The sequence below is a fragment of the Stigmatopora argus genome, chromosome 18 (assembly GCF_051989625.1).
Source record: "Stigmatopora argus isolate UIUO_Sarg chromosome 18, RoL_Sarg_1.0, whole genome shotgun sequence".
Lineage (NCBI taxonomy): Eukaryota > Metazoa > Chordata > Actinopteri > Syngnathiformes > Syngnathidae > Stigmatopora > Stigmatopora argus.
Window position 1 is genome coordinate 14,186,759 of NC_135404.1, and position 25,534 is coordinate 14,212,292.

At 33.5% G+C, this 25,534-nt stretch overlaps 1 protein-coding gene and 1 long non-coding RNA gene across 2 annotated transcripts in view; one reads left to right on the plus strand and one right to left on the minus strand.

Moving 5' to 3' along the window:
* Positions 1–1,982: 1,982 nt before the first annotated feature.
* LOC144093266 (uncharacterized) overlaps positions 1,983–25,534 on the minus strand; it is a 76,418-nt gene continuing 52,866 nt past the window's right edge. The window contains exons 4-6 of the long non-coding RNA XR_013306252.1: positions 9,336–9,478; positions 8,923–8,982; positions 1,983–2,102 (exon numbers count right to left, since the gene is read on the minus strand). This is a non-coding gene — a long non-coding RNA (uncharacterized LOC144093266). The remainder of the gene's footprint in view (positions 2,103–8,922; positions 8,983–9,335; positions 9,479–25,534) is intronic.
* Positions 5,123–6,785, plus strand: cdc42ep4b (CDC42 effector protein (Rho GTPase binding) 4b). Its single transcript, XM_077625685.1, has one exon. The coding sequence runs from the start codon at positions 5,164–5,166 to the stop codon at positions 6,205–6,207; it is 1,044 nt and encodes a 347-aa protein (XP_077481811.1). The 5' UTR covers positions 5,123–5,163; the 3' UTR covers positions 6,208–6,785.

A 25,534-nucleotide genomic window follows, 5' to 3' on the forward strand; every position in this document is an offset into this window, starting at 1 on the left:
GCAATAAGACCTGGTTTGGGTTTTCAAAAAAGAGGTTTTCTGATGTGTTGTGGTCGTAAGGCAGCAATTCGGGTACTTTGAAAGAGGTAGTCAATATATTGTTTGAATTTTAAACCAGTCGAAACTTTGGAAGTGAGCTTGATAGTCAGATTTTTACGGTTGGTTTTGAACGTAGAGTCTCAAAGTGTGTTTGGGATGCCGACTTTGTCATTTGAAAGACAAAGGTAAGAGTTTCAATTACTTTTAAGATGCTGTTAATGTAGGAGTGGATGTTTGGGGTTTCAGTCTGGGTTGCTAGGGTTAGATTTGGAAAGTAGGGTGTGATGTAGAGTAACTGGGTCCTGGGTATTTGCAGTTCATTGTACTTGGTGCCAATCGGGTTAGGCTCTATAATTCCAAACATGGCTTTGATTTGAATGATGGTGACTGACAGCGACAGGAAATTTGGCATGCATTGAAACATGAACCAATTCTTCCGAACATGCTAGACCTGTTCACCTTTCAAAACCAAGTTGTGATGCGCTTTGTCCTTTGTCTGCTTCTTTTAGTACACACCTAGGTGTCATAATTATCTGACTAAGCACTCGACCGGACATGAAGGCCGACGGGAAGAACAGGTTCCATTCATTAGCAACCAACCTACAAATATTCGCCAAGCACTTATCTGATCACACAGACCTTAGGCTAGGGCCTATGCTAGTCAAACGCTAACTCTATATCCATCTCTGAGCAATATTGCTAAGTACAGCATCTTGTGTTTTATTTTAACACATTTTATGACATTTTAAACAAAGTATTTTTACGTAAATTAGCACTCAAATGCGTCCCCAACGTAGGAACGGATTGCGACGACTCTCTGACTCCGCTGTGGGAAAATGATAAGTTCTTTGTCAGAGCACATTGCCATTGTCATTGTGGTTCATTTGCATGTCAATGTTCTCAACCAACGCTGCGGACAATAGGCGCAACTGTGTTTTTTTTTTCTAGAGGTTAAATAAAGCCAAGGTTGTCTCGCCAGTAACTTCGTATAAATGTCCATTATTTCACGGGAGATAACAAAGACAAGACTCTACTGTGACTTTGCCGTTTGACCGTTGCGCGATTGCCAACCATTTGGGTGGTTAGTCGTTAATAAAAGATGGAGAGATGAAAAATTAAATAGAGACAAAAATAAAATGGCGCTTCAGCTCCAGTAGACTGGAAACTGCCGGCTGAAGATTTGCGGTGGGAAAAGTAAAAATGAGGTTACGCAACCACGTCGGATGAGAGTTGTGATGTCATCCAGGGCGAGCTGAGGTGACACCACGATGCCCTTAATCATTCATGAAACGCCCCCCCGTCACTGCTCGTCTCCGCTTGAGTTGGTGTCATGTGGTACAGCGGGCGCTCGGTTACGTAAAGGAATTACTCTCGTTCGGCAACAATGAAGCGACAATTAGAGCGACTACAATCGTCAATTATTGATGAGTTATCAAACATAATAAATCACAGTCGAACAAAGCAGACTCAACCCAAAATAGTTTACAGTAGTTGAGCAGCATTATTGTTTTTTTTTTATTCTACTGAAAAAAGCTGGGATGATGTGGAAGAAAGCAATGCCTACTGGTTAATTCGTTTTTTTTAATTATATAGATGTGTATTTATTTTTATAAAAAGTGAAAACATCTAATTATGGCAAATTGTAATTATGAAGGGCAACACTGTATTTCAATGTAAATGTAATATTGTTAAATAAACGATCTTAAAAAATACTACAAATGTAATATTGTTAAATAATTTGTTTTAGAAAATACAAAAAATGTTATATCGTTAAATAAATTATTTTGAAAAATACTAAAAATGTAATATTGTTAAATCAATTATTTAAAAAAAATACAAAAATGTAATATTGTCAAATGAATTATTTAAAAAAATCATTTAGGAATGGTTATCATTAAGATAGAGATTTCGCTTGAGCTTTTTCTATATTTTACCTTTTTTTCCTGGAGTGTCCTTGTTACTTGAAAGCCTCCAACATTCATAATTCCTCCTTTTCTTCCCACCTGCTGCAGTCACGTCTTCGCGAGGACGATGTTGTCTCGGTCAAACACGGAGGAGGCCTCCTATAGGGATATAAAACGGCTCATTAACCAGAATGACTACGCTGAGAGGCTCGCACCTTTTTATATAGTACATATAAATATATATGAGACCCCTCGCTGGCCCCTTTCATATTGAACCCCAACCGCCCACTAGAATGTCTTTTTCTCTTGTTTTCTGCAGCAGTATTTTCTTAGCAGGCAGAAATGGCAAGGAGTGGCTTTCTCATAAGTATGCAAATGTCTTCTGCAAAGTAAATTTAGTTTGAATATGGTCCTGCCTCAATTTCCAAAGTAATATGAGGGAAGCGACTCATATAAAATGTCCAAACTCTTGACTAGAAATGTCACTGACTCACTTGTTTTTGTTTTCAAAGGTTGTTTTGGAGTGAGACGTAATTATAAAGTCGACAACATACCTTACGAGGGCGTGAGATAGAGATTGTGTAAGGTAAGTCAACGTCGTCGTAAACTAGACTATAGGTATGATATGATTCTTTTTGAAAGTTAATTATTATATAAATTTTTCCTCCTGCGAGGATATGCTTTACGGAAGATGAATACAGTTTTCTATAGTTATAGAAAATATATTGTTCTTATGCTATGACATCACAGATTAAGTCCTTCAAGATATTGGAGGCTGTCTTTGAAATATTTTTTTCAGAAAATTATTGGATAATATTTAGGATCAAGGCAAATTCTTCAGGTTTAACAAAAAATATTTTTAAAAAACTTGGTGGTTAATAGCGGTGAAATATAGTGGGTGTGTTTCAGCCGTTTTCAATGCTAGGTTTTTGCGATCTCAAAAAATGAGGCAAAAATACTTATTTTTTAAAACATTTTTCACTAGTATTATTTTTTTTCCTATCTATGTTGGAACTTTTGCAGTTTGATTAATAGGATTAGATTAGATTAGATAACTTTATTCATCCCGTATATAGGAAATTGCATTGGCACAGTAGCAAGAGGGTGAGAATACAGACACAGAAAAAGACATTTTAGATATAAATAAATAGGTAATAAATAAGTTAATCAATAAATAGTGTATGTGTATATTTGTATGTGTATACGTGTATGTGTGTGTATGTGTATATGTGTGTAAGTGTATGTCTGTGTGTATGTGCATATTTGTGTGTACACGGGTATACGTGTATACGTGTGTGTGTATATGTGTGTGTATATGTGTGTGTGCGTGTATATGTGTATGTGTGTGTATATGTGTGTGTGTGTATATGTGTATGTGTGTGTATGTGTTTGTGTGTGTATGTGTATATGTGTATGTTTTTGTGTGTGTGCATGTTTTATGTGTGTGCATGTTTGTGTGTATATCAGTATATGTGTAAGTGTGTATGTGTAAATGTGTACACGTGTATATGTGTAAATGTGTGTATATATACATATACATACACGTATGTATATATATCTCATTTACATTTGCGTAAAGTTGCTTCACTAACAGTTTTAGCTTTTTATCAAGCAAAGTCTCCACCATCTGGTTCTAAAACAATCATGCTAATGTTGTCATAATATCTCATCATGCTCCCCCCTTAGATTCGCCGCAGAGTTATGCATATGTGGGCTGGAGCCCGCGGTCTAAAAACACAACGTCAGTAACACTTAGCACATTTGTAGCACACACAAGCGGGTGTTAACGTCTCTCCGGTGAGCTTTTTTTTATGATCCAGGACTCACTGGCCTGCTAATTCCGCTAAAGCGTATTCGTAAAAGCAGCTTTTTCTGGATCATAGCTCAACTACTAGATTGCCCTTCTCGCTGGAACCAGTGGTGTCGAGGCTTATCGTGCGGCGGTTTTAATAGCGTTGTTTCTATCAAATATAGTTAAGACGTCACTCCCAACTTCAAACTTGAAACTTTCCTGGCGGTAAACCACACTTTTGTATCTGTCTTAAGACCCTATGTGTCAAGAAGTCTTGATCCCATTAGTAACACTTGCAAAATAGCACATTAGCGGCATACACAAGTGGCTCTTAAAAATCTCTCCAGCGAGCACTTTATGATCTCGGAGTCACTGACCAGCTAATCTCGCTTAACCGTATTGCTATTAGCCGCTATTTTTTCCGGATCATAGCCACCTAGGCGCTTTGATTTGTGAAAGCGGTCCCGTGAGCTTTGAAGTTTCGCAGGTGAGCGCCGTCTGAAACCAGAAGCCGACACGCCGCAGGCAACGGAACACGTTTTCAACGCCAAGACTCGACCCGGACCGTAAGACGATCCCAAAAAATGTTGTTCCGCTTGATTTTTTTTTCTTTTTTCTTTCCAGTGTTCAGTTTCCAAAGTCCTGCGGTTACGCAATAACCGAGGGGCCCTGAGATGGGAACCAAACCAGGGCCACCTGTTAGCGGTTTTGGAAAGAAAGGGAGAAATGACGTTTGACAATGGAGTTCTTTTGCGGCGTTATGCAACATCATTACAGACCCAGCGTCAAATAGAGGACTTCGTTACGGAGTAACAATGGTCCATATTTGGACAAATTGAGCCTGGCGTTGTCGTTTTCAGAAACGCAAATGATGTCAGAGCCAATTGCTCTTCAAGCAAAGTGGCTGTGGTCTTAAAATTCCATCCTTTGGTTGTTGCGTGGCGGCAAATTCACTGTTGATAAATGTTCCTTAGACGAGGGACAGGAAGTTAGAGTAGTCGTCGATGATTTCCAGCAAGTCTTTCTTTCAGACCATATCGAAAGTAGGGCCGCAGTGTACACTTATTTTAATTGTGACTATGAGAATTGGCGTGATTGAAGTTTGACGAATAATACGCATTGGAATTTCAATTCAACCAGCTGTTAGCGAACCACTGAGAATGTTAGGAATTCAGGAAGTTGTTCAAATAACAAGCCAGCACACCCAGCTGAGAGAAAATACTACATAGTATGGACAAAATTCCTCATTTGAACTTTTACAGCGGCGTCCAAAGAGATTCAGTTTCAGACTCAGTTCAACTACATCAAGTTAACAATGTTAAAACATGGCTGTTTTGAATGTTTAGTCATCTGACATTTTTTTGTTTTTCCCACAGGTTGATACAACTGTGAGAACCAAAATGACCGCTGAAATGACGAAGCAAGTGGATGGTCTTTGACGAACAACGTCCACAAAGTACCTACCGGAGGATCCGCGGACTGGAAAAACCAAGTACTTCCACTGGGAAAAACCAAGTGTCCATCATGCCCATCCTTAAGCAACTGGTCCACTCCCAATCCAAGCGGCGTTCCCGCGCCGACCTGACGGCGGAGATGATCAGCGCCCCGTTGGGCGACTTCCGGCACACCATGCACGTGGGTCGCGGCGGCGACGCCTTCGGCGACACGTCCTTCCTCAGCACGCGGTCGGGCGAGGCTCCGCCCCCGCCAGCCACCCTGGGCCCCAAGCCTTCGCTGCTGGCCCGCACCTTCCGCGGCAGCAAGCGCTCGCACTCCGTCAACCGCGGCGACGGCTACGAGTACGGCGCCACCGCCGGGTCGGCCAACTTTGTGAAAAACGCCATTTCCCTGCCTTATCTCAATCGCCACGAGAGCGAGGGCAGAACGCGGGGGCCCGCCGTCCCCGAGCGGGGGTCCCTCAATGGCCCGGCTGCCATCGCCACCTTCGGCACGGAATTCGATGAACGCAACTTCGGCGACCTCTCCGATCTCCCGCCTTCCCTGCCCAAGGGCGGCGGCGGGATGAAGCACGCCGAATCCATGATGTCCTTCCACGTGGATCTGGGCCCCTCCATGTTGGGGGACATTCTGAGCGTGATGGAGAAGAAAAGCCCGGAGGACGACGACCTGGGCTTCGAGGAGGGCAAGGGCAGCGAGGGCCACGGCTCCCCCGCGCACATCCCGCTCATCGACGACGAATCGGCCCCCGAGGAACGGCGCCCGCCCGCCAGACCGCCCCGCATGATGATCTACCAACAGAAGGTGATGGTGGCTCCTTACAGCCCCGAGCTCGACACGAGGAACACGGACCAGGACTTGGACAGCTGCTCAGTGTCCAGCTCCGGTTCCACCACCGAGGAAAAGACGCCCTACCTCCACCACAACGACACGGACAGCGCCAAGTACAGCTCGCCCCGTGGGGACGAAGACTTCTCTTTCATGGACGACGAAGACGACGAGATAAGAGTTTAGGACTATTGACTGAACCTAAATCCACCGAGGGACCTCCCATCACCCCATCCGATGCCGTCTCTGGTCTTAAAACCTCGTCCGTCAACAACCCCCGATTGGGGGACATGACGCCATGTGGAAACAGAAGAACATTGAAGACTCTAAATTGTCCACTTGTGGAAAAAGAGGGTGAGTGATCCAGTCCAGTTTGTGCCCTAGATTTAGCCGTCAAACTGTCAAAATGTCCGCTCTCTCTCGGCTAAGATAGGGTTTGCCGAGACCCAAACGAGGAGAAGCACTGTAGTCTTAGTGGGTCCGATTGCACTTAAAATGAGTTGCATCTTGGGAACTTTTACAGACAGAATATTGAAAATAAGAATAAGATAAAGAATTCGTATGGGATTTGGTGGTGGTGGCCACATATACAATGTTAGCTAAGCAAAATGGCCTCCAGCGGGAAGTTCCTCTCTTAAAGGGACGTCATTGTGACGGTATTTGCTTCAGGACAAAACGGGGAATCAACAGATGGGTGTCTACCTGTGTGAGTGAGTGGGTAGGTTTGTGTGGGTGTTTTTGTGGGTGTGTGGGGGTGTGTGGGTATGTTTGTGTGTGTGTGGGTATGTTTGTGTGTGGGTATGTTTGTATGAGTGTGTGTGTGGGTATGTTTGTGTATGTGTGTGGGTATGTTTGTTTGTGTGTGGGTATGTTTGTATGAGTGTGTGTGTGGGTATGTTTGTGTATGTGTGTGGGTATGTTTGTGTGTGTGTGGGCATGTTTGTGAGTGTGTGTGTATGGGTGTGTGAGTGTGTGTGTGTGTGTGTGTGTGTCGGTATGTGTGTGTGTCGGTATGTTTGTGTGTGTCGGTATGTTTGTGTGTGTGTGTGTGTGTTAGGGCATGTTTGTGTGTGTGTGTGGGGGTATGTTTGTGTGAGTGTGTGTATGTGGGTATGCTTGTGTGGGTATGTTTGTGTGAGTGTTTGTGGGTGTGTGTGTGGTGTATGTTTGTGTGTGTGTGTGTGTTTGTATGAATGTGTGTGGGGGTATGTTTGTATGAGTGTGTGTGGGTATGTTTGTGTGTGTGTGTGGGGGGGAAGTTTGTGAGTGTGTGTGTATGGGTATGTTTGTGAGTGTGTGTGTGGGTATGTTTGTTTGTGTGTGGGTATGTGTGTGGGTGTGGGTGGGTATGTGTGTGTGAGTGTGTGTGTGTGGGGGGGTATGTTTGTGTGGGTTTGTGTGTGTGGGTATGTGTGTGTGTGGGTATGTGTGTGTGTGGGTATGTGTGTGAGTATGTGTGTGAGTATCTGTGTGTGTGTGGGGGTATGTTTGTGTGAGTGTGTATGTGGGTATGCTTGTGTGGGTATGTTTGTGTGAGTGTTTGTGGGTGTGTGGGTGTATGTTTGTGTGTGTATGTGTGTGTGAGAGTATGTTTGTGTGTGTGTGTATGAGTGTGTGTGTGAGTATGTTTGTGTGTGGGGGGGGGTATGTTTGTGTGTGGGGGGGGCATGTTTGTGTGTGTGGGGGGGGCAAGTTTGTGAGTGTGTGTGTATGGGTATGTTTGTGTGTGTGTGTATGTGTGGGTATGTTTGTGAGTGTGGGTGTGTGTGTGTGGGTGTGGGTGGGTATGTGTGTGTGAGTGTGTGTGGGTGTGTATGTTTGTGTGAGTGTGTGTGTGTGTGGCGGGGGTATGTTTGTGTGGGTTTGTGTGTGTGTGTGGGTGTGTGTGTGTGTATACTCACCAGCCACAATTTTAGGTACACCCGCATTTGAAAACACTTACTTTGTAATAAGACTATATGAAAACAATATCAACTCTGGGGAAATGTGAACTTGTATTTTAAGGTAGAGTTTGCATATAAATATTTGATGTAATAATATTTTGGATTCACTTTATAGATAACATTATTAATACATAAAGTATTTAGGGAGATGCATGCTACAGCCACCAATGTTTATTTTAAATATATGAGCTATTATTTTTCTATTCATGAGGTTGTAGTTTGCCCATTTGATCATTTTAGAAAAGGACAATAATAATGAATCTATTTTATACTATACAATGTGAAGTCACAATAGCATATATATTTTTAACAATTGAAAATAATTGGAATTGTATATTAACATCATTACATATCTTATACGGTTTTAGTTTGCATATTTTGGCAACATATGTGACAACCCAAATAATGTAAAAACTTTAAAATGCAGAATATGGCGAAGGTGTACCTAATGTTGCGTCCCGGGTGTTGTACCAACTACATTAATTTAATCAGTTTATTGCTAACATTAGCAACGGATCATTTTCAGTCTGTTTTTTGGCATTTTTTGTGTGCCAATAATGCTGGTTTTTCATCAAAATGCTTGTGAAATTGCTGCAATGCAAAACAACGAATTATTATTGCATCCAATTGCTGTGAGATGCCACCTGAACGGCGTGGACTTGATTTTGGTGACTATGAAAAAATAGCTGCGAAAAAATGGGTGTCTATTAAAAAAATCCAACAGCTGTGTAGAGGTATTTTCTTGTATGTGCCATCCTTCTTTTTTGGTCCTTTTTAAAGCACAATAACACTATCCGACACTTCTTTGTCAATAAAAACGACGCTGAAGAAATTTTGTCGACGTTGGTTCTTCAATCAGATATGAAAATTTGGTTATGGGATATATTCATAATTAGCTTAAAACGCCTTGACGAGTTTTTGAATGATGTTTTAAGTTAAAGTGGGTCATTGTACTCACCTTGCTTTTCAGCAACAGTAAACTGGCGCCGTCTAGTGGCGATGCCTCCTCAGTTTAGGCCTGTTTGAAATAAATAATAAAATGTTTAGTTGCCTTAAAAAAAAATTTAAAAGAAAAACATTTCTCATAAAAAAGCATGTAAAGGATCTAAGTATTTAAAAAATGACCATGTATAATAAAGATTCCTTCCCTTATAAATAGACATTTTAAAAAAGTAAACCATCTATAGTAAGGTAAATTTTCATTTAAAAGTTCTTAAAAAGTAGTAAAAGTGGATTGAGACTATTATTTGTTCAAAAACAGGATTATGCATAGTATGTCTTTTTTTCTTAAAACAAACTATGTCTGTAAGATTTTTTCTTTTTCTTTTTAAAGAATAGACTAGCAATCTTGTGGTGTAGAGGTTAACTTACCTGTCTTTGGTACAGGTAGGTGTGGGTTCAATTCCCGCTGGTGGTGAAGTGATTAGAGGTGTGGGTGGTTGTTCGTATCTCTGTGTGCCTTACGGATGTGGTAGGCTCTAGAAATCCCCGCAACTCGATCATGGGTTGGTGGTCTGTAAGATGGAAGATGGAAAATTAATGAATAATCGAGTGAAAGTATTAAAACGACCATGGATAAAGCTTCTTTCCTTCAAAATACAACCATGTATAGTAATGCTTTTTTTTCTTAAAAAAACGACCATGAAAAGTAAGGCTTTTTTTCTTTACTATACTATGTCGTTTTTTAAGGCAAAAAGCCTTACTATACCATGTCGTTTTTTTAGGAAAAAAGCCTTACTATACTATGTCGTTTTTTAGGAAAAGAAGCCTTACTATACTATGTCGTTTTTTTAAGAGAAGAAGCCTTACTATAGACTATGTCGTTTTTTTAAGAAAAAAAGCCTTAATATACTATGTCGTTTTTAGGAAAAAAAGCCTTACTATACTCTGTCGTTTTTTAAGAAAAAAAGCCTTACTATACTCTGTCGTTTTTTAGGGAAAAAAAGCCTTACTATACTATGTCGTTTTTTAAAAAAACAACATATAGTAAGGCTTTTTTTCCCTAAAAAAACGACATAGTATAGTAAGGCTTTTTTTCCTAAAAAGCGACATAGTATAGTAAGGCTTTTTTTCTTAAAAAACGACATAGTATAGTAAGGCTTTTTTCCCTAAAAAACGACATAGTATAGTAAGGCTTTTTTTCCCTAAAAAACGACATAGTATAGTAAGGCTTTTTTTCTTAAAAAACGACATAGTATAGTAAGGCTTTTCTTCTTAAAAAAACGACAGAGTATAGTAAGGCTTTTTTTCTTAAAAAACAACACAGTATAGTAAGGATTTTTTCCCTAAAAAAACGACCTAGTACAGTAAGGCTTTTTCCCTAAAAAAACGACATAGTATAATAAGGCTTTTTTTCCCTAAAAAACGACATAGTATAGTACGGCTTTTTTTCTTAAAAAACAACATAGTATAGTACGGCTTTTTTTCTTAAAAAACGACATAGTATAGTAAGGCTTTTTTCTTAAAAAAACGACAGAGTATAGTAAGGCTTTTTCCCCTAAAAAACGACATAGTATAGTAAGGCTTTTTTCCCTAAAAAACGACATAGTATAGTAAGGCTTTTTTTCTTAAAAAATGACATAGTATAGTAAGGCTTTTTTTTTCCTCTAAAAACGACATAGTATAGTAAGGCTTTTTTTCCCCTAAAAACTACCTAGTATAGTAAGGCTTTTCTTCTTAAAAAATGACATAGTATAGTAAGGCTTTTTTTCCTTAAAAAACGACATAGTATAGTAAGGCTTTTTTTCTTAAAAAAACGACATAGTATAGTAAGGCATTTTTTCTCAAAAAACAACATAGTATAGTAAGGCTTTTTTTCTTAAAAAACGACATAGTATAGTAAGGCTTTTTTTCTTAAAAAAAACGATGGAGTATAGTAAGGCTTTTTTTCCCTAAAACAACGACATAGTATAGTAAGGCTTTTTTTCCTAAAAAACGACATAGTATAGTAAGGCTTTTTTTCTTAAAAAACAACATAGTATAGTAAGGCTTTTTTTCCCTAAAAAAACGACATAGTATAGTAAGGCTTTTTTTCCTAAAAAACGACATAGTATAGTAAGGCTTTTTTTCTTAAAAAACGACATAGTATAGTAAGGCTTTTTTCTTAAAAAAACGACAGAGTATAGTAAGGCTTTTTCCCCTAAAAAAACGACATATTATAGTAAGGCTTTTTTACCTAAAAAAAAACGACATAGTATAGTAAGGCTTTTTTTTCCTAAAAAACGACATAGTATAGTAAGGCTTTTTTTCTTAAAAAACGACATAGTATAGTAAGGCTTTTTTTTTCCTCTAAAAACGACATAGTATAGTAAGGCTTTTTTTCCCCTAAAAACTACCTAGTATAGTAAGGCTTTTCTTCTTAAAAAACGACATAGTATAGTAAGGCTTTTTTTCCTTAAAAAACGACATAGTATAGTAAGGCTTTTTTTCTTAAAAAAACGACATAGTATAGTAAGGCATTTTTTCTCAAAAAACAACATAGTATAGTAAGGCTTTTTTTCTTAAAAAACGACATAGTATAGTAAGGCTTTTTTTCTTAAAAAAAACGATGGAGTATAGTAAGGCTTTTTTTCCCTAAAAAAACGACATAGTATAGTAAGGCTTTTTTTCCTAAAAAACGACATAGTATAGTAAGGCTTTTTTTCTTAAAAAACAACATAGTATAGTAAGGCTTTTTTTCCCTAAAAAAACGACATAGTATAGTAAGGCTTTTTTTCCTAAAAAACGACATAGTATAGTAAGGCTTTTTTTCTTAAAAAACGACATAGTATAGTAAGGCTTTTTTCTTAAAAAAACGACAGAGTATAGTAAGGCTTTTTCCCCTAAAAAAACGACATATTATAGTAAGGCTTTTTTACCTAAAAAAAACGACATAGTATAGTAAGGCATTTTTCCCTAAAAAACGACATAGTATAGTAAGGCTTTTTTTCTTAAAAAACGACATAGTATAGTAAGGCTTTTTTTCCCTAAAAACGACATAGTATAGTAAGGCTTTTTTTCCTAAAAAACGACATAGTATAGTAAGGCTTTTTTTCTTAAAAAACAACATAGTATAGTAAGGCTTTTTTTCCCTAAAAAAACGACATAGTATAGTAAGGCTTTTTTTCCTAAAAAACGACATAGTATAGTAAGGCTTTTTTTCTTAAAAAACGACATAGTATAGTAAGGCTTTTTTCTTAAAAAAACGACAGAGTATAGTAAGGCTTTTTCCCCTAAAAAAAACGACATAGTATAGTAAGGCTTTTTTCCCTAAAAAAACGACATAGTATAAGTAGGCTTTTTTCCCTAAAAAACGACACAGTATAGTAAGGCTTTTTTTCTTAAAAAACGACATAGTATAGTAAGGCTTTTTTTCCCTAAAAACGACATAGTATAGTAAGGCTTTTTTTCCCTAAAAAACGACATAGTATAGTAAGGCTTTTTTTCTTAAAAAACAACATAGTATAGTAAGGCTTTTTCCCCTAAAAAAACTACCTAGTATAGTAAGGCTTTTACCCTAAAAAAACGACATGGTATAGTAAGGCTTTTTTTCCCTAAAAAAACGACATAGTATAGTAAGGCTTTTTTTCCTAAAAAACGACATGGTATAGTAAGGCTTTTTTTCCCTAAAAAAACGACATAGTATAGTAAGGCTTTTTTTCCTAAAAAACGACATAGTATAGTAAGGCTTTTTTTCTTAAAAAAAACGATGGAGTATAGTAAGGCTTTTTTTCCCTAAAAAAACGACATAGTATAGTAAGGCTTTTTTTCTTAAAAAACGACATAGTATAGTAAGGCTTTTTTCTTAAAAAAACGACAGAGTATAGTAAGGCTTTTTCCCCTAAAAAAACGACATAGTATAGTAAGGCTTTTTTCCCTAAAAAAACGACATAGTATAGTAAGGCTTTTTTCCCTAAAAAACGACATAGTATAGTAAGGCTTTTTTTCTTAAAAAACGACATAGTATAGTAAGGCTTTTTTCCCTAAAAAAACGACATAGTATAGTAAGGCTTTTTTCCCTAAAAAACGACATAGTATAGTAAGGCTTTTTTTCTTAAAAAACGACATAGTATAGTAAGGCTTTTTTTTCCCTAAAAACGACATAGTATAGTAAGGCTTTTTTTCTTAAAAAACAACATAGTATAGTAAGGCTTTTTTCCCTAAAAAAACTACCTAGTATAGTAAGGCTTTTTCCCTAAAAAAACGACATAGTATAGTAAGGCTTTTTTTCCCTAAAAAAACGACAGTATAGTAAGGCTTTTTTTCCCTAAAAAAACGACATAGTATAGTAAGGCTTTTTTTCCCTAAAAAACGACATAGTATAGTAAGGCTTTTTTTCTTAAAAAACGACATAGTATAGTAAGGCTTTTCTTCTTAAAAAACGACATAGTATAGTAAGGCTTTTTTTCTTAAAAAAAACGATGGAGTATAGTAAGGTTTTTTTTTCCCTAAAAAAACGACATAGTATAGTAAGGCTTTTTTTCCTAAAAAACGACATAGTATAGTAAGGCTTTTTTTCTTAAAAAACAACATAGTATAGTAAGGCTTTTTTTCCCTAAAAAAACGACATAGTATAGTAAGGCTTTTTTTCCTAAAAAACGACATAGTATAGTAAGGCTTTTTTTCTTAAAAAACGACATAGTATAGTAAGGCTTTTTTCTTAAAAAAACGACAGAGTATAGTAAGGCTTTTTCCCCTAAAAAAACGACATAGTATAGTAAGGCTTTTTTACCTAAAAAAAACGACATAGTATAGTAAGGCATTTTTCCCTAAAAAACGACATAGTATAGTAAGACTTTTTTTCTTAAAAAACGACATAGTATAGTAAGGCTTTTTTTCCCTAAAAACAACATAGTATAGTAAGGCTTTTTTTTCCTAAAAAACGACATAGTATAGTAAGGCTTTTTTTCTTAAAAAACAACATAGTATAGTAAGGCTTTTTTTCCCTAAAAAAACGACATAGTATAGTAAGGCTTTTTTTCCTAAAAAACGACATAGTATAGTAAGGCTTTTTTTCTTAAAAAACGACATAGTATAGTAAGGCTTTTTTCTTAAAAAAACGACAGAGTATAGTAAGGCTTTTTCCCCTAAAAAAACGACATAGTATAGTAAGGCTTTTTTCCCTAAAAAAACGACAGTATAGTAAGGCTTTTTTCCCTAAAAAAACGACATAGTATAGTAAGGCTTTTTTCCCTAAAAAACTACATAGTATAATAAGGCTTTTTTTCTTAAAAAACGACATAGTATAGTAGGCTTTTTTCCCTTAAAAAACGACATAGTATAGTAAGGCTTTTTTCCCTAAAAAACGACATAGTATAGTAAGGCTTTTTTTCTTAAAAAACGACATAGTATAGTAAGGCTTTTTTTCCCTAAAAACGACATAGTATAGTAAGGCTTTTTTTTCCTAAAAAAAACGACATAGTATAGTAAGGCTTTTTTTCTTAAAAAACAACATAGTATAGTAAGGCTTTTTTCCCTAAAAAAACTACCTAGTATAGTAAGGCTTTTTCCCTAAAAAAACGACATAGTATAGTAAGGCTTTTTTTCTTAAAAAACAACATAGTATAGTAAGGCTTTTTTCCCTAAAAAAACGACATAGTATAGTAAGGCTTTTTCCCTAAAAAAACGACATAGTATAGTAGGGCTTTTTTTCCCTAAAAAATGACATAGTATAGTAAGGCTTTTTTTCTTAAAAAACGACATAGTATAGTAGGGCTTTTTTCCCCTAAAAAATGACATAGTATAGTAAGGCTTTTTTTCTTAAAAAAACGACATAGTATAGTAAGGCTTTTTTTCTTAAAAAACGACATAGTATAGTAAGGCTTTTTCCCCTAAAAAAACGACATAGTATAGTAAGGCTTTTTTCCCTAAAAAAACGACATAGTATAGTAAGGCTTTTTTCCCTAAAAAACGACATAGTATAGTAAGGCTTTTTTTCTTAAAAAACGACATAGTATACTAAGGCTTTTTTTCCCTAAAAACGACATAGTATAGTAAGGCTTTTTTTTTCTAAAAAACGACATAGTATAGTAAGGCTTTTTTTCTTAAAAAACAACATAGTATAGTAAGGCTTTTTTCCCTAAAAAAAACGACATAGTATAGTAAGGCTTTTTTTCCCTAAAAAAACGACATAGTATAGTAAGGCTTTTTTCCCTAAAAAACGACATAGTATAGTAAGGCTTTTTTTCTTAAAAAACGACATAGTATAGTAAGGCTTTTTTTCCCTAAAAACGACATAGTATAGTAAGGTTTTTTTTCTTAAAAAACAACATAGTATAGTAAGGCTTTTTTCCCTAAAAAAACGACATAGTATAGTAAGGCTTTTTTCCCTAAAAAAACGACATAGTATAGTAAGGCTTTTTTTCTCTAAAAAAACGACATAGTATAGTAAGGCTTTTTTTCTTAAAAAACAACATAGTATAGTAAAGCTTTTTTCCCCTAAAAAAAAACGACATAGTATAGTAAGGCTTTTTTCCCTAAAAAACGACATAGTATAGTAAGGCTTTTTTTCTTAAAAAACGACATAGTATAGTAAGGCTTTTTTTCCCTAAAAACGACATAGTATAGTAAGGCTTTTTTCCCTAAAAAAACGACATAGTATAGTAAGGCTTTTTTTCTTAAAAAACGACATAGTATAGTAAGGCTTTTTTTCCCTAAAAACGACATAGTATAGTAAGGCTTTTTTTTCCTAAAAAACGACATAGTATAGTAAGGCTTTTTTTCTTAAAAAACGACATAGTATAGTAAGGCTTTTTTCCCCTAAAAACGACATAGTATAGTAAGGCTTTTTTTCTTAAAAAACAACATAGTATAGTAAGGCTTTTTTCCCTAAAAAAACGACATAGTATAGTAAGGCTTTTTTCCCTAAAAAAACAACATAGTATAGTAAGGCTTTTTTTCTCTAAAAAAACGACATAGTATAGTAAGGCTTTTTTCCCTAAAAAACGACATAGTATAGTAAGGCTTTTTTTCTTAAAAAACGACATAGTATAGTAAGGCTTTTTTTCCCTAAAAACGACATAGTATAGTAAGGCTTTTTTTTCCTAAAAAACGACATAGTATAGTAAGGCTTTTTTTCTTAAAAAAACAACATAGTATAGTAAGGCTTTTTACCCTAAAAAAACGACATAGTATAGTAAGGCTTTTTTCCCTAAAAAAACGACATAGTATAGTAAGGCTTTTTTCCCTAAAAAAACGACATAGTATAGTAGGGCTTTTTTCCCCTAAAAAATGACATAGTATAGTAAGGCTTTTTTTCTTAAAAAACGACATAGTATAGTAAGGCTTTTTTTCCCTAAAAAAACGACTTAGTATAGTAAGGCTTTTTTCCCTAAAAAACGACATAGTATAGTAAGGCTTTTTTTCTTAAAAAACAACATAGTATAGTAAGGCTTTTTTCCCTAAAAAAACGACATAGTATAGTAAGGCTTTTTTCCCTAAAAAAACGACATAGTATAGTAAGGCTTTTTCTCTAAAAAAACGACATAGTATAGTAAGGCTTTTTTTCCCTAAAAAACGACATAGTATAGTAAGGCTTTTTTCTTAAAAAAACGACAGAGTATAGTAAGGCTTTTTCCCCTAAAAAAACGACATAGTATAGTAAGGCTTTTTTTCCCTAAAAAAACGACATAGTATAGTAAGGCTTTTTTTCCCTAAAAAACGACATAGTATAGTAAGGCTTTTTTTCTTAAAAAACGACATAGTATAGTAAGGCTTTTTTTCCCTAAAAACGACATAGTATAGTAAGGCTTTTTTTTCCTAAAAAACGACATACTATAGTAAGGCTTTTTTTCTTAAAAAACAACATAGTATAGTAAGGCTTTTTTCCCTAAAAAAACGACATAGTATAGTAAGGCTTTTTTCCCTAAAAAATGACATAGTATAGTAAGGCTTTTTTTCTTAAAAAACGACATAGTATAGTAAGGCTTTTTTTCCCTAAAAAAACGACATAGTATAGTAAGGCTTTTTTCCCCTAAAAACGACATAGTATAGTAAGGCTTTTTTTCTTAAAAAACAACATAGTATAGTAAGGCTTTTTTCCCTAAAAAAACGACATAGTATAGTAAGGCTTTTTCTCTAAAAAAACGACATAGTATAGTAAGGCTTTTTTTCCCTAAAAAATGACAGTATAGTAAGGCTTTTTTTCTTAAAAAACGACATAGTATAGTAAGGCTTTTTTTCTTAAAAAACGACATAGTATAGTAAGGCTTTTTTTCCCTAAAAACGACATAGTATAGTAAGGCTTTTTTTTCCTAAAAAATGACATAGTATAGTAAGGCTTTTTTTCTTAAAAAACAACATAGTATAGTAAGGCTTTTTTCCCTAAAAAAAAACGACATAGTATAGTAAGGCTTTTTTTCCCTAAAAAAACGACATAGTATAGTAAGGCTTTTTTCCCTAAAAAACGACATAGTATAGTAAGGCTTTTTTTCTTAAAAAACGACATAGTATAGTAAGGCTTTTTTCCCTAAAAACGACATAGTATAGTAAGGCTTTTTTCCCTAAAAAAACGACATAGTATAGTAAGGCTTTTTTCCCTAAAAAACGACATAGTATAGTAAGGCTTTTTTTCTTAAAAAACGACATAGTATAGTAAGGCTTTTTTTCCCTAAAAACGACATAGTATAGTAAGGCTTTTTTTTTCCTAAAAAACGACATAGTATAGTAAGGCTTTTTTTCCCTAAAAAAACAACATAGTATAGTAAGGCTTTTTTTCCTAAAAACGACATAGTATAGTAAGGCTTTTTTCTTAAAAAAACGACAGAGTATAGTAAGGCTTTTTCCCCTAAAAAAACGACATAGTATAGTAAGGCTTTTTTTCCCTAAAAAAACGACATAGTATAGTAAGGCTTTTTTTCCCTAAAAAACGACATAGTATAGTAAGGCTTTTTTTCTTAAAAAACGACATAGTATAGTAAGGCTTTTTTTCCCTAAAAACGACATAGTATAGTAAGGCTTTTTTTTCCTAAAAAACGACATACTATAGTAAGGCTTTTTTTCTTAAAAAACAACATAGTATAGTAAGGCTTTTTTCCCTAAAAAAACGACATAGTATAGTAAGGCTTTTTTCCCTAAAAAATGACATAGTATAGTAAGGCTTTTTTTCTTAAAAAACGACATAGTATAGTAAGGCTTTTTTTCCCTAAAAAAACGACATAGTATAGTAAGGCTTTTTTTCCCTAAAAAACGACATAGTATAGTAAGGCTTTTTTTCTTAAAAAACGACATAGTATAGTAAGGCTTTTTTTCCCTAAAAACGACATAGTATAGTAAGGCTTTTTTTTCCTAAAAAACGACATACTATAGTAAGGCTTTTTTTCTTAAAAAACAACATAGTATAGTAAGGCTTTTTTCCCTAAAAAAACGACATAGTATAGTAAGGCTTTTTTCCCTAAAAAATGACATAGTATAGTAAGGCTTTTTTTCTTAAAAAACGACATAGTATAGTAAGGCTTTTTTCCCCTAAAAACGACATAGTATAGTAAGGCTTTTTTTCTTAAAAAACAACATAGTATAGTAAGGCTTTTTTCCCTAAAAAAACGACATAGTATAGTAAGGCTTTTTCTCTAAAAAAACGACATAGTATAGTAAGGCTTTTTTTCCCTAAAAAATGACAGTATAGTAAGGCTTTTTTTCTTAAAAAACGACATAGTATAGTAAGGCTTTTTTTCTTAAAAAACGACATAGTATAGTAAGGCTTTTTTTCCCTAAAAACGACATAGTATAGTAAGGCTTTTTTTTCCTAAAAAATGACATAGTATAGTAAGGCTTTTTTTCTTAAAAAACAACATAGTATAGTAAGGCTTTTTTCCCTAAAAAAAAACGACATAGTATAGTAAGGCTTTTTTTCCCTAAAAAAACGACATAGTATAGTAAGGCTTTTTTCCCTAAAAAACGACATAGTATAGTAAGGCTTTTTTTCTTAAAAAACGACATAGTATAGTAAGGCTTTTTTCCCTAAAAACGACATAGTATAGTAAGGCTTTTTTCCCTAAAAAAACGACATAGTATAGTAAGGCTTTTTTCCCTAAAAAACGACATAGTATAGTAAGGCTTTTTTTCTTAAAAAACGACATAGTATAGTAAGGCTTTTTTTCCCTAAAAACGACATAGTATAGTAAGGCTTTTTTTTCCTAAAAAACGACATAGTATAGTAAGGCTTTTTTTCCCTAAAAAAACAACATAGTATAGTAAGGCTTTTTTTTCCTAAAAACGACATAGTATAGTAAGGCTTTTTTTCTTAAAAAACAACATAGTATAGTAAGGCTTTTTTCCCTTAAAAAAAACGACATAGTATAGTAAGGCTTTTTTTCCCTAAAAAAACGACATAGTATAGTAAGGCTTTTTTCCCTAAAAAACGACATAGTATAGTAAGGCTTTTTTTCTTAAAAAACGACATAGTATAGTAAGGCTTTTTTTCCCTAAAAACGACATAGTATAGTAAGGTTTTTTTTCTTAAAAAACAACATAGTATAGTAAGGCTTTTTTCCCTAAAAAAACGACATAGTATAGTAAGGCTTTTTTCCCTAAAAAAACGACATAGTATAGTAAGGCTTTTTTTCTCTAAAAAAACGACATAGTATAGTAAGGCTTTTTTTCTTAAAAAACAACATAGTATAGTAAGGCTTTTTTCCCTAAAAAAACGACATAGTATAGTAAGGCTTTTTCTCTAAAAAAACGACATAGTATAGTAAGGCTTTTTTTCCCTAAAAAATGACAGTATAGTAAGGCTTTTTTTCTTAAAAAACGACATAGTATAGTAAGGCTTTTTTTCTTAAAAAACGACATAGTATAGTAAGGCTTTTTTTCCCTAAAAACGACATAGTATAGTAAGGCTTTTTTTTCCTAAAAAATGACATAGTATAGTAAGGCTTTTTTTCTTAAAAAACAACATAGTATAGTAAGGCTTTTTTCCCTAAAAAAAAACGACATAGTATAGTAAGGCTTTTTTTCCCTAAAAAAACGACATAGTATAGTAAGGCTTTTTTCCCTAAAAAACGACATAGTATAGTAAGGCTTTTTTTCTTAAAAAACGACATAGTATAGTAAGGCTTTTTTCCCTAAAAACGACATAGTATAGTAAGGCTTTTTTCCCTAAAAAAACGACATAGTATAGTAAGGCTTTTTTACCTAAAAAACGACATAGTATAGTAAGGCTTTTTTTCTTAAAAAACGACATAGTATAGTAAGGCTTTTTTTCCCTAAAAACGACATAGTATAGTAAGGCTTTTTTTTCCTAAAAAACGACATAGTATAGTAAGGCTTTTTTTCCCTAAAAAAACAACATAGTATAGTAAGGCTTTTTTTTCCTAAAAACGACATAGTATAGTAAGGCTTTTTTTCTTAAAAAACAACATAGTATAGTAAGGCTTTTTTCCCTAAAAAAAACGACATAGTATAGTAAGGCTTTTTTTCCCTAAAAAAACGACATAGTATAGTAAGGCTTTTTTCCCTAAAAAACGACATAGTATAGTAAGGCTTTTTTTCTTAAAAAACGACATAGTATAGTAAGGCTTTTTTTCCCTAAAAACGACATAGTATAGTAAGGTTTTTTTTCTTAAAAAACAACATAGTATAGTAAGGCTTTTTTCCCTAAAAAAACGACATAGTATAGTAAGGCTTTTTTCCCTAAAAAAACGACATAGTATAGTAAGGCTTTTTTTCTCTAAAAAAACGACATAGTATAGTAAGGCTTTTTTTCTTAAAAAACAACATAGTATAGTAAAGCTTTTTTCCCCTAAAAAAAAACGACATAGTATAGTAAGGCTTTTTTCCCTAAAAAACGACATAGTATAGTAAGGCTTTTTTTCTTAAAAAACGACATAGTATAGTAAGGCTTTTTTTCCCTAAAAACGACATAGTATAGTAAGGCTTTTTTCCCTAAAAAAACGACATAGTATAGTAAGGCTTTTTTTCTTAAAAAACGACATAGTATAGTAAGGCTTTTTTTCCCTAAAAACGACATAGTATAGTAAGGCTTTTTTTCCTAAAAAACGACATAGTATAGTAAGGCTTTTTTTCTTAAAAAACGACATAGTATAGTAAGGCTTTTTTCCCCTAAAAACGACATAGTATAGTAAGGCTTTTTTTCTTAAAAAACAACATAGTATAGTAAGGCTTTTTTCCCTAAAAAAACGACATAGTATAGTAAGGCTTTTTTCCCTAAAAAAACGACATAGTATAGTAAGGCTTTTTTTCTAAAAAAACGACATAGTATAGTAAGGCTTTTTTTCCCTAAAAAATGACATAGTATAGTAAGGCTTTTTTTCTTAAAAAACGACATAGTATAGTAAGGCTTTTTTTCTTAAAAAACGACATAGTATAGTAAGGCTTTTTTTCCCTAAAAACGACATAGTATAGTAAGGCTTTTTTTTCCTAAAAAACGACATAGTATAGTAAGGCTTTTTTTCTTAAAAAACAACATAGTATAGTAAGGCTTTTTTCCCTAAAAAAACGACATAGTATAGTAAGGCTTCTTTCCCTAAAAAAACGACATAGTATAGTAAGGCTTTTTTTCTTAAAAAACGACATAGTATAGTAAGGCTTTTTTTCCCTGAAAACGACATAGTATAGTAAGGCTTTTTTTCTTAAAAAACAACATAGTATAGTAAGGCTTTTTTCCCTAAAAAAACGACATAGTATAGTAAGGCTTTTTTCCCTAAAAAAACGACATAGTATAGTAAGGCTTTTTTTCTCTAAAAAAACGACATAGTATAGTAAGGCTTTTTTCCCTAAAAAACGACATAGTATAGTAAGGCTTTTTTTCTTAAAAAACGACATAGTATAGTAAGGCTTTTTTTCCCTAAAAACGACATAGTATAGTAAGGCTTTTTTTTCCTAAAAAACGACATAGTATAGTAAGGCTTTTTTTCTTAAAAAAACAACATAGTATAGTAAGGCTTTTTACCCTAAAAAAACGACATAGTATAGTAAGGCTTTTTTCCCTAAAAAAACGACATAGTATAGTAAGGCTTTTTTCCCTAAAAAAACGACATAGTATAGTAGGGCTTTTTTCCCCTAAAAAATGACATAGTATAGTAAGGCTTTTTTTCTTAAAAAACGACATAGTATAGTAAGGCTTTTTTTCCCTAAAAAAACGACTTAGTATAGTAAGGCTTTTTTCCCTAAAAAACGACATAGTATAGTAAGGCTTTTTTTCTTAAAAAACAACATAGTATAGTAAGGCTTTTTTCCCTAAAAAAACGACATAGTATAGTAAGGCTTTTTTCCCTAAAAAAACGACATAGTATAGTAAGGCTTTTTCTCTAAAAAAACGACATAGTATAGAAAGGCTTTTTTTCCCTAAAAAACGACATAGTATAGTAAGGCTTTTTTCTTAAAAAAACGACAGAGTATAGTAAGGCTTTTTCCCCTAAAAAAACGACATAGTATAGTAAGGCTTTTTTTCCCTAAAAAAACGACATAGTATAGTAAGGCTTTTTTCCCTAAAAAACGACATAGTATAGTAAGGCTTTTTTTCTTAAAAAACGACATAGTATAGTAAGGCTTTTTTTCCCTAAAAACGACATAGTATAGTAAGGCTTTTTTTTCCTAAAAAACGACATACTATAGTAAGGCTTTTTTTCTTAAAAAACAACATAGTATAGTAAGGCTTTTTTCCCTAAAAAAACGACATAGTATAGTAAGGCTTTTTTTCCCTAAAAAAACGACATAGTATAGTAAGGCTTTTTTCCCTAAAAAACGACATAGTATAGTAAGGCTTTTTTTCTTAAAAAACGACATAGTATAGTAAGGCTTTTTTTCTTAAAAAACGACATAGTATAGTAAGGCTTTTTTTCTTAAAAAACAACATAGTATAGTAAGGCTTTTTTCCCTAAAAAAACGACATAGTATAGTAAGGCTTTTTTCCCTAAAAAAACGACATAGTATAGTAAGGCTTTTTCTCTAAAAAAACGACATAGTATAGTAAGGCTTTTTTTCCCTAAAAAATGACATAGTATAGTAAGGCTTTTTTTCTTAAAAAACGACATAGTATAGTAAGGCTTTTTTTCTTAAAAAACGACATAGTATAGTAAGGCTTTTTTTCCCTAAAAACGACATAGTATAGTAAGGCTTTTTTTTCCTAAAAAACGACATAGTATAGTAAGGCTTTTTTTCTTAAAAAACAACATAGTATAGTAAGGCTTTTTTCCCTAAAAAAAACGACATAGTATAGTAAGGCTTTTTTTCCCTAAAAAAACGACATAGTATAGTAAGGCTTTTTTCCCTAAAAAACGACATAGTATAGTAAGGCTTTTTTTCTTAAAAAACGACATAGTATAGTAAGGCTTTTTTTCCCTAAAAACGACATAGTATAGTAAGGCTTTTTTTCTTAAAAAACAACATAGTATAGTAAGGCTTTTTTCCCCAAAAAAACGACATACTATAGTAAGGCTTTTTTCCCTAAAAAAACGACATAGTATAGTAAGGCTTTTTTTCTCTAAAAAAACGACATAGTATAGTAAAGCTTTTTTCCCCTAAAAAAAAACGACATAGTATAGTAAGGCTTTTTTCCCTAAAAAACGACATAGTATAGTAAGGCTTTTTTTCTTAAAAAACGACATAGTATAGTAAGGCTTTTTTCCCTAAAAACGACATAGTATAGTAAGGCTTTTTTCCCTAAAAAAACGACATAGTATAGTAAGGCTTTTTTCCCTAAAAAACGACATAGTATAGTAAGGCTTTTTTTCTTAAAAAACGACATAATATAGTAAGGCTTTTTTTCCCTAAAAACGACATAGTATAGTAAGGCTTTTTTTTCCTAAAAAACGACATAGTATAGTAAGGCTTTTTTTCTTAAAAAAACAACATAGTATAGTAAGGCTTTTTACCCTAAAAAAACGACATAGTATAGTAAGGCTTTTTTCCCTAAAAAAACGACATAGTATAGTAAGGCTTTTTTCCCTAAAAAAACGACATAGTATAGTAAGGCTTTTTTTCCCTAAAAAAACGACATAGTATAGTAAGGCTTTTTTCCCTAAAAAACGACATAGTATAGTAAGGCTTTTTTTCTTAAAAAACGACATAGTATAGTAAGGCTTTTTTTCCCTAAAAACGACATAGTATAGTAAGGCTTTTTTTTCCTAAAAAACGACATACTATAGTAAGGCTTTTTTTCTTAAAAAACAACATAGTATAGTAAGGCTTTTTTCCCTAAAAAAACGACATAGTATAGTAAGGCTTTTTTTCCCTAAAAAAACGACATAGTATAGTAAGGCTTTTTTTTCCTAAAAACGACATAGTATAGTAAGGCTTTTTTTCTTAAAAAACAACATAGTATAGTAAGGCTTTTTTCCCTAAAAAAACGACATAGTATAGTAAGGCTTTTTTTCCCTAAAAAAACGACATAGTATAGTAAGGCTTTTTTCCCTAAAAAAACGACATAGTATAGTAAGGCTTTTTTCTCTAAAAAAACGACATAGTATAGTAAGGCTTTTTTTCCCTAAAAAATGACATAGTATAGTAAGGCTTTTTTTCTTAAAAAACGACATAGTATAGTAAGGCTTTTTTTCTTAAAAAACGACATAGTATAGTAAGGCTTTTTTTCCCTAAAAACGACATAGTATAGTAAGGCTTTTTTTTCCTAAAAAACGACATAGAATAGTAAGGCTTTTTTTCTTAAAAAACAACATAGTATAGTAAGGCTTTTTTCCCTAAAAAAAACGACATAGTATAGTAAGGCTTTTTTTCCCTAAAAAAACGACATAGTATAGTAAGGCTTTTTTCCCTAAAAAACGACATAGTATAGTAAGGCTTTTTTTCTTAAAAAACGACATAGTATAGTAAGGCTTTTTTTCCCTAAAAACGACATAGTATAGTAAGGCTTTTTTTCTTAAAAAACAACATAGTATAGTAAGGCTTTTTTCCCCAAAAAAACGACATAGTATAGTAAGGCTTTTTTTCTCTAAAAAAACGACATAGTATAGTAAAGCTTTTTTCCCCTAAAAAAAAACGACATAGTATAGTAAGGCTTTTTTCCCTAAAAAACGACATAGTATAGTAAGGCTTTTTTTCTTAAAAAACGACATAGTATAGTAAGGCTTTTTTCCCTAAAAACGACATAGTATAGTAAGGCTTTTTTCCCTAAAAAAACGACATAGTATAGTAAGGCTTTTTTCCCTAAAAAACGACATAGTATAGTAAGGCTTTTTTTCTTAAAAAACGACATAGTATAGTAAGGCTTTTTTTCCCTAAAAACGACATAGTATAGTAAGGCTTTTTTTTCCTAAAAAACGACATAGTATAGTAAGGCTTTTTTTCTTAAAAAACAACATAGTATAGTAAGGCTTTTTACCCTAAAAAAACGACATAGTATAGTAAGGCTTTTTTCCCTAAAAAAACGACATAGTATAGTAAGGCTTTTTTCCCTAAAAAAACGACATAGTATAGTAAGGCTTTTTTCCCTAAAAAAACGACATAGTATAGTAAGGCTTTTTTCCCTAAAAAACGACATAGTATAGTAAGGCTTTTTTTCTTAAAAAACGACATAGTATAGTAAGGCTTTTTTTCCCTAAAAACGACATAGTATAGTAAGGCTTTTTTTTCCTAAAAAACGACATAGTATAGTAAGGCTTTTTTTCTTAAAAAAACAA

What these genes read in the sequence shown, in the direction of transcription:
- cdc42ep4b (XM_077625685.1), top strand. Translation starts at nt 5,164, where the DNA reads ATGGTCTTTGACGAACAACGTCCACAAAGTACCTACCGGAGGATCCGC.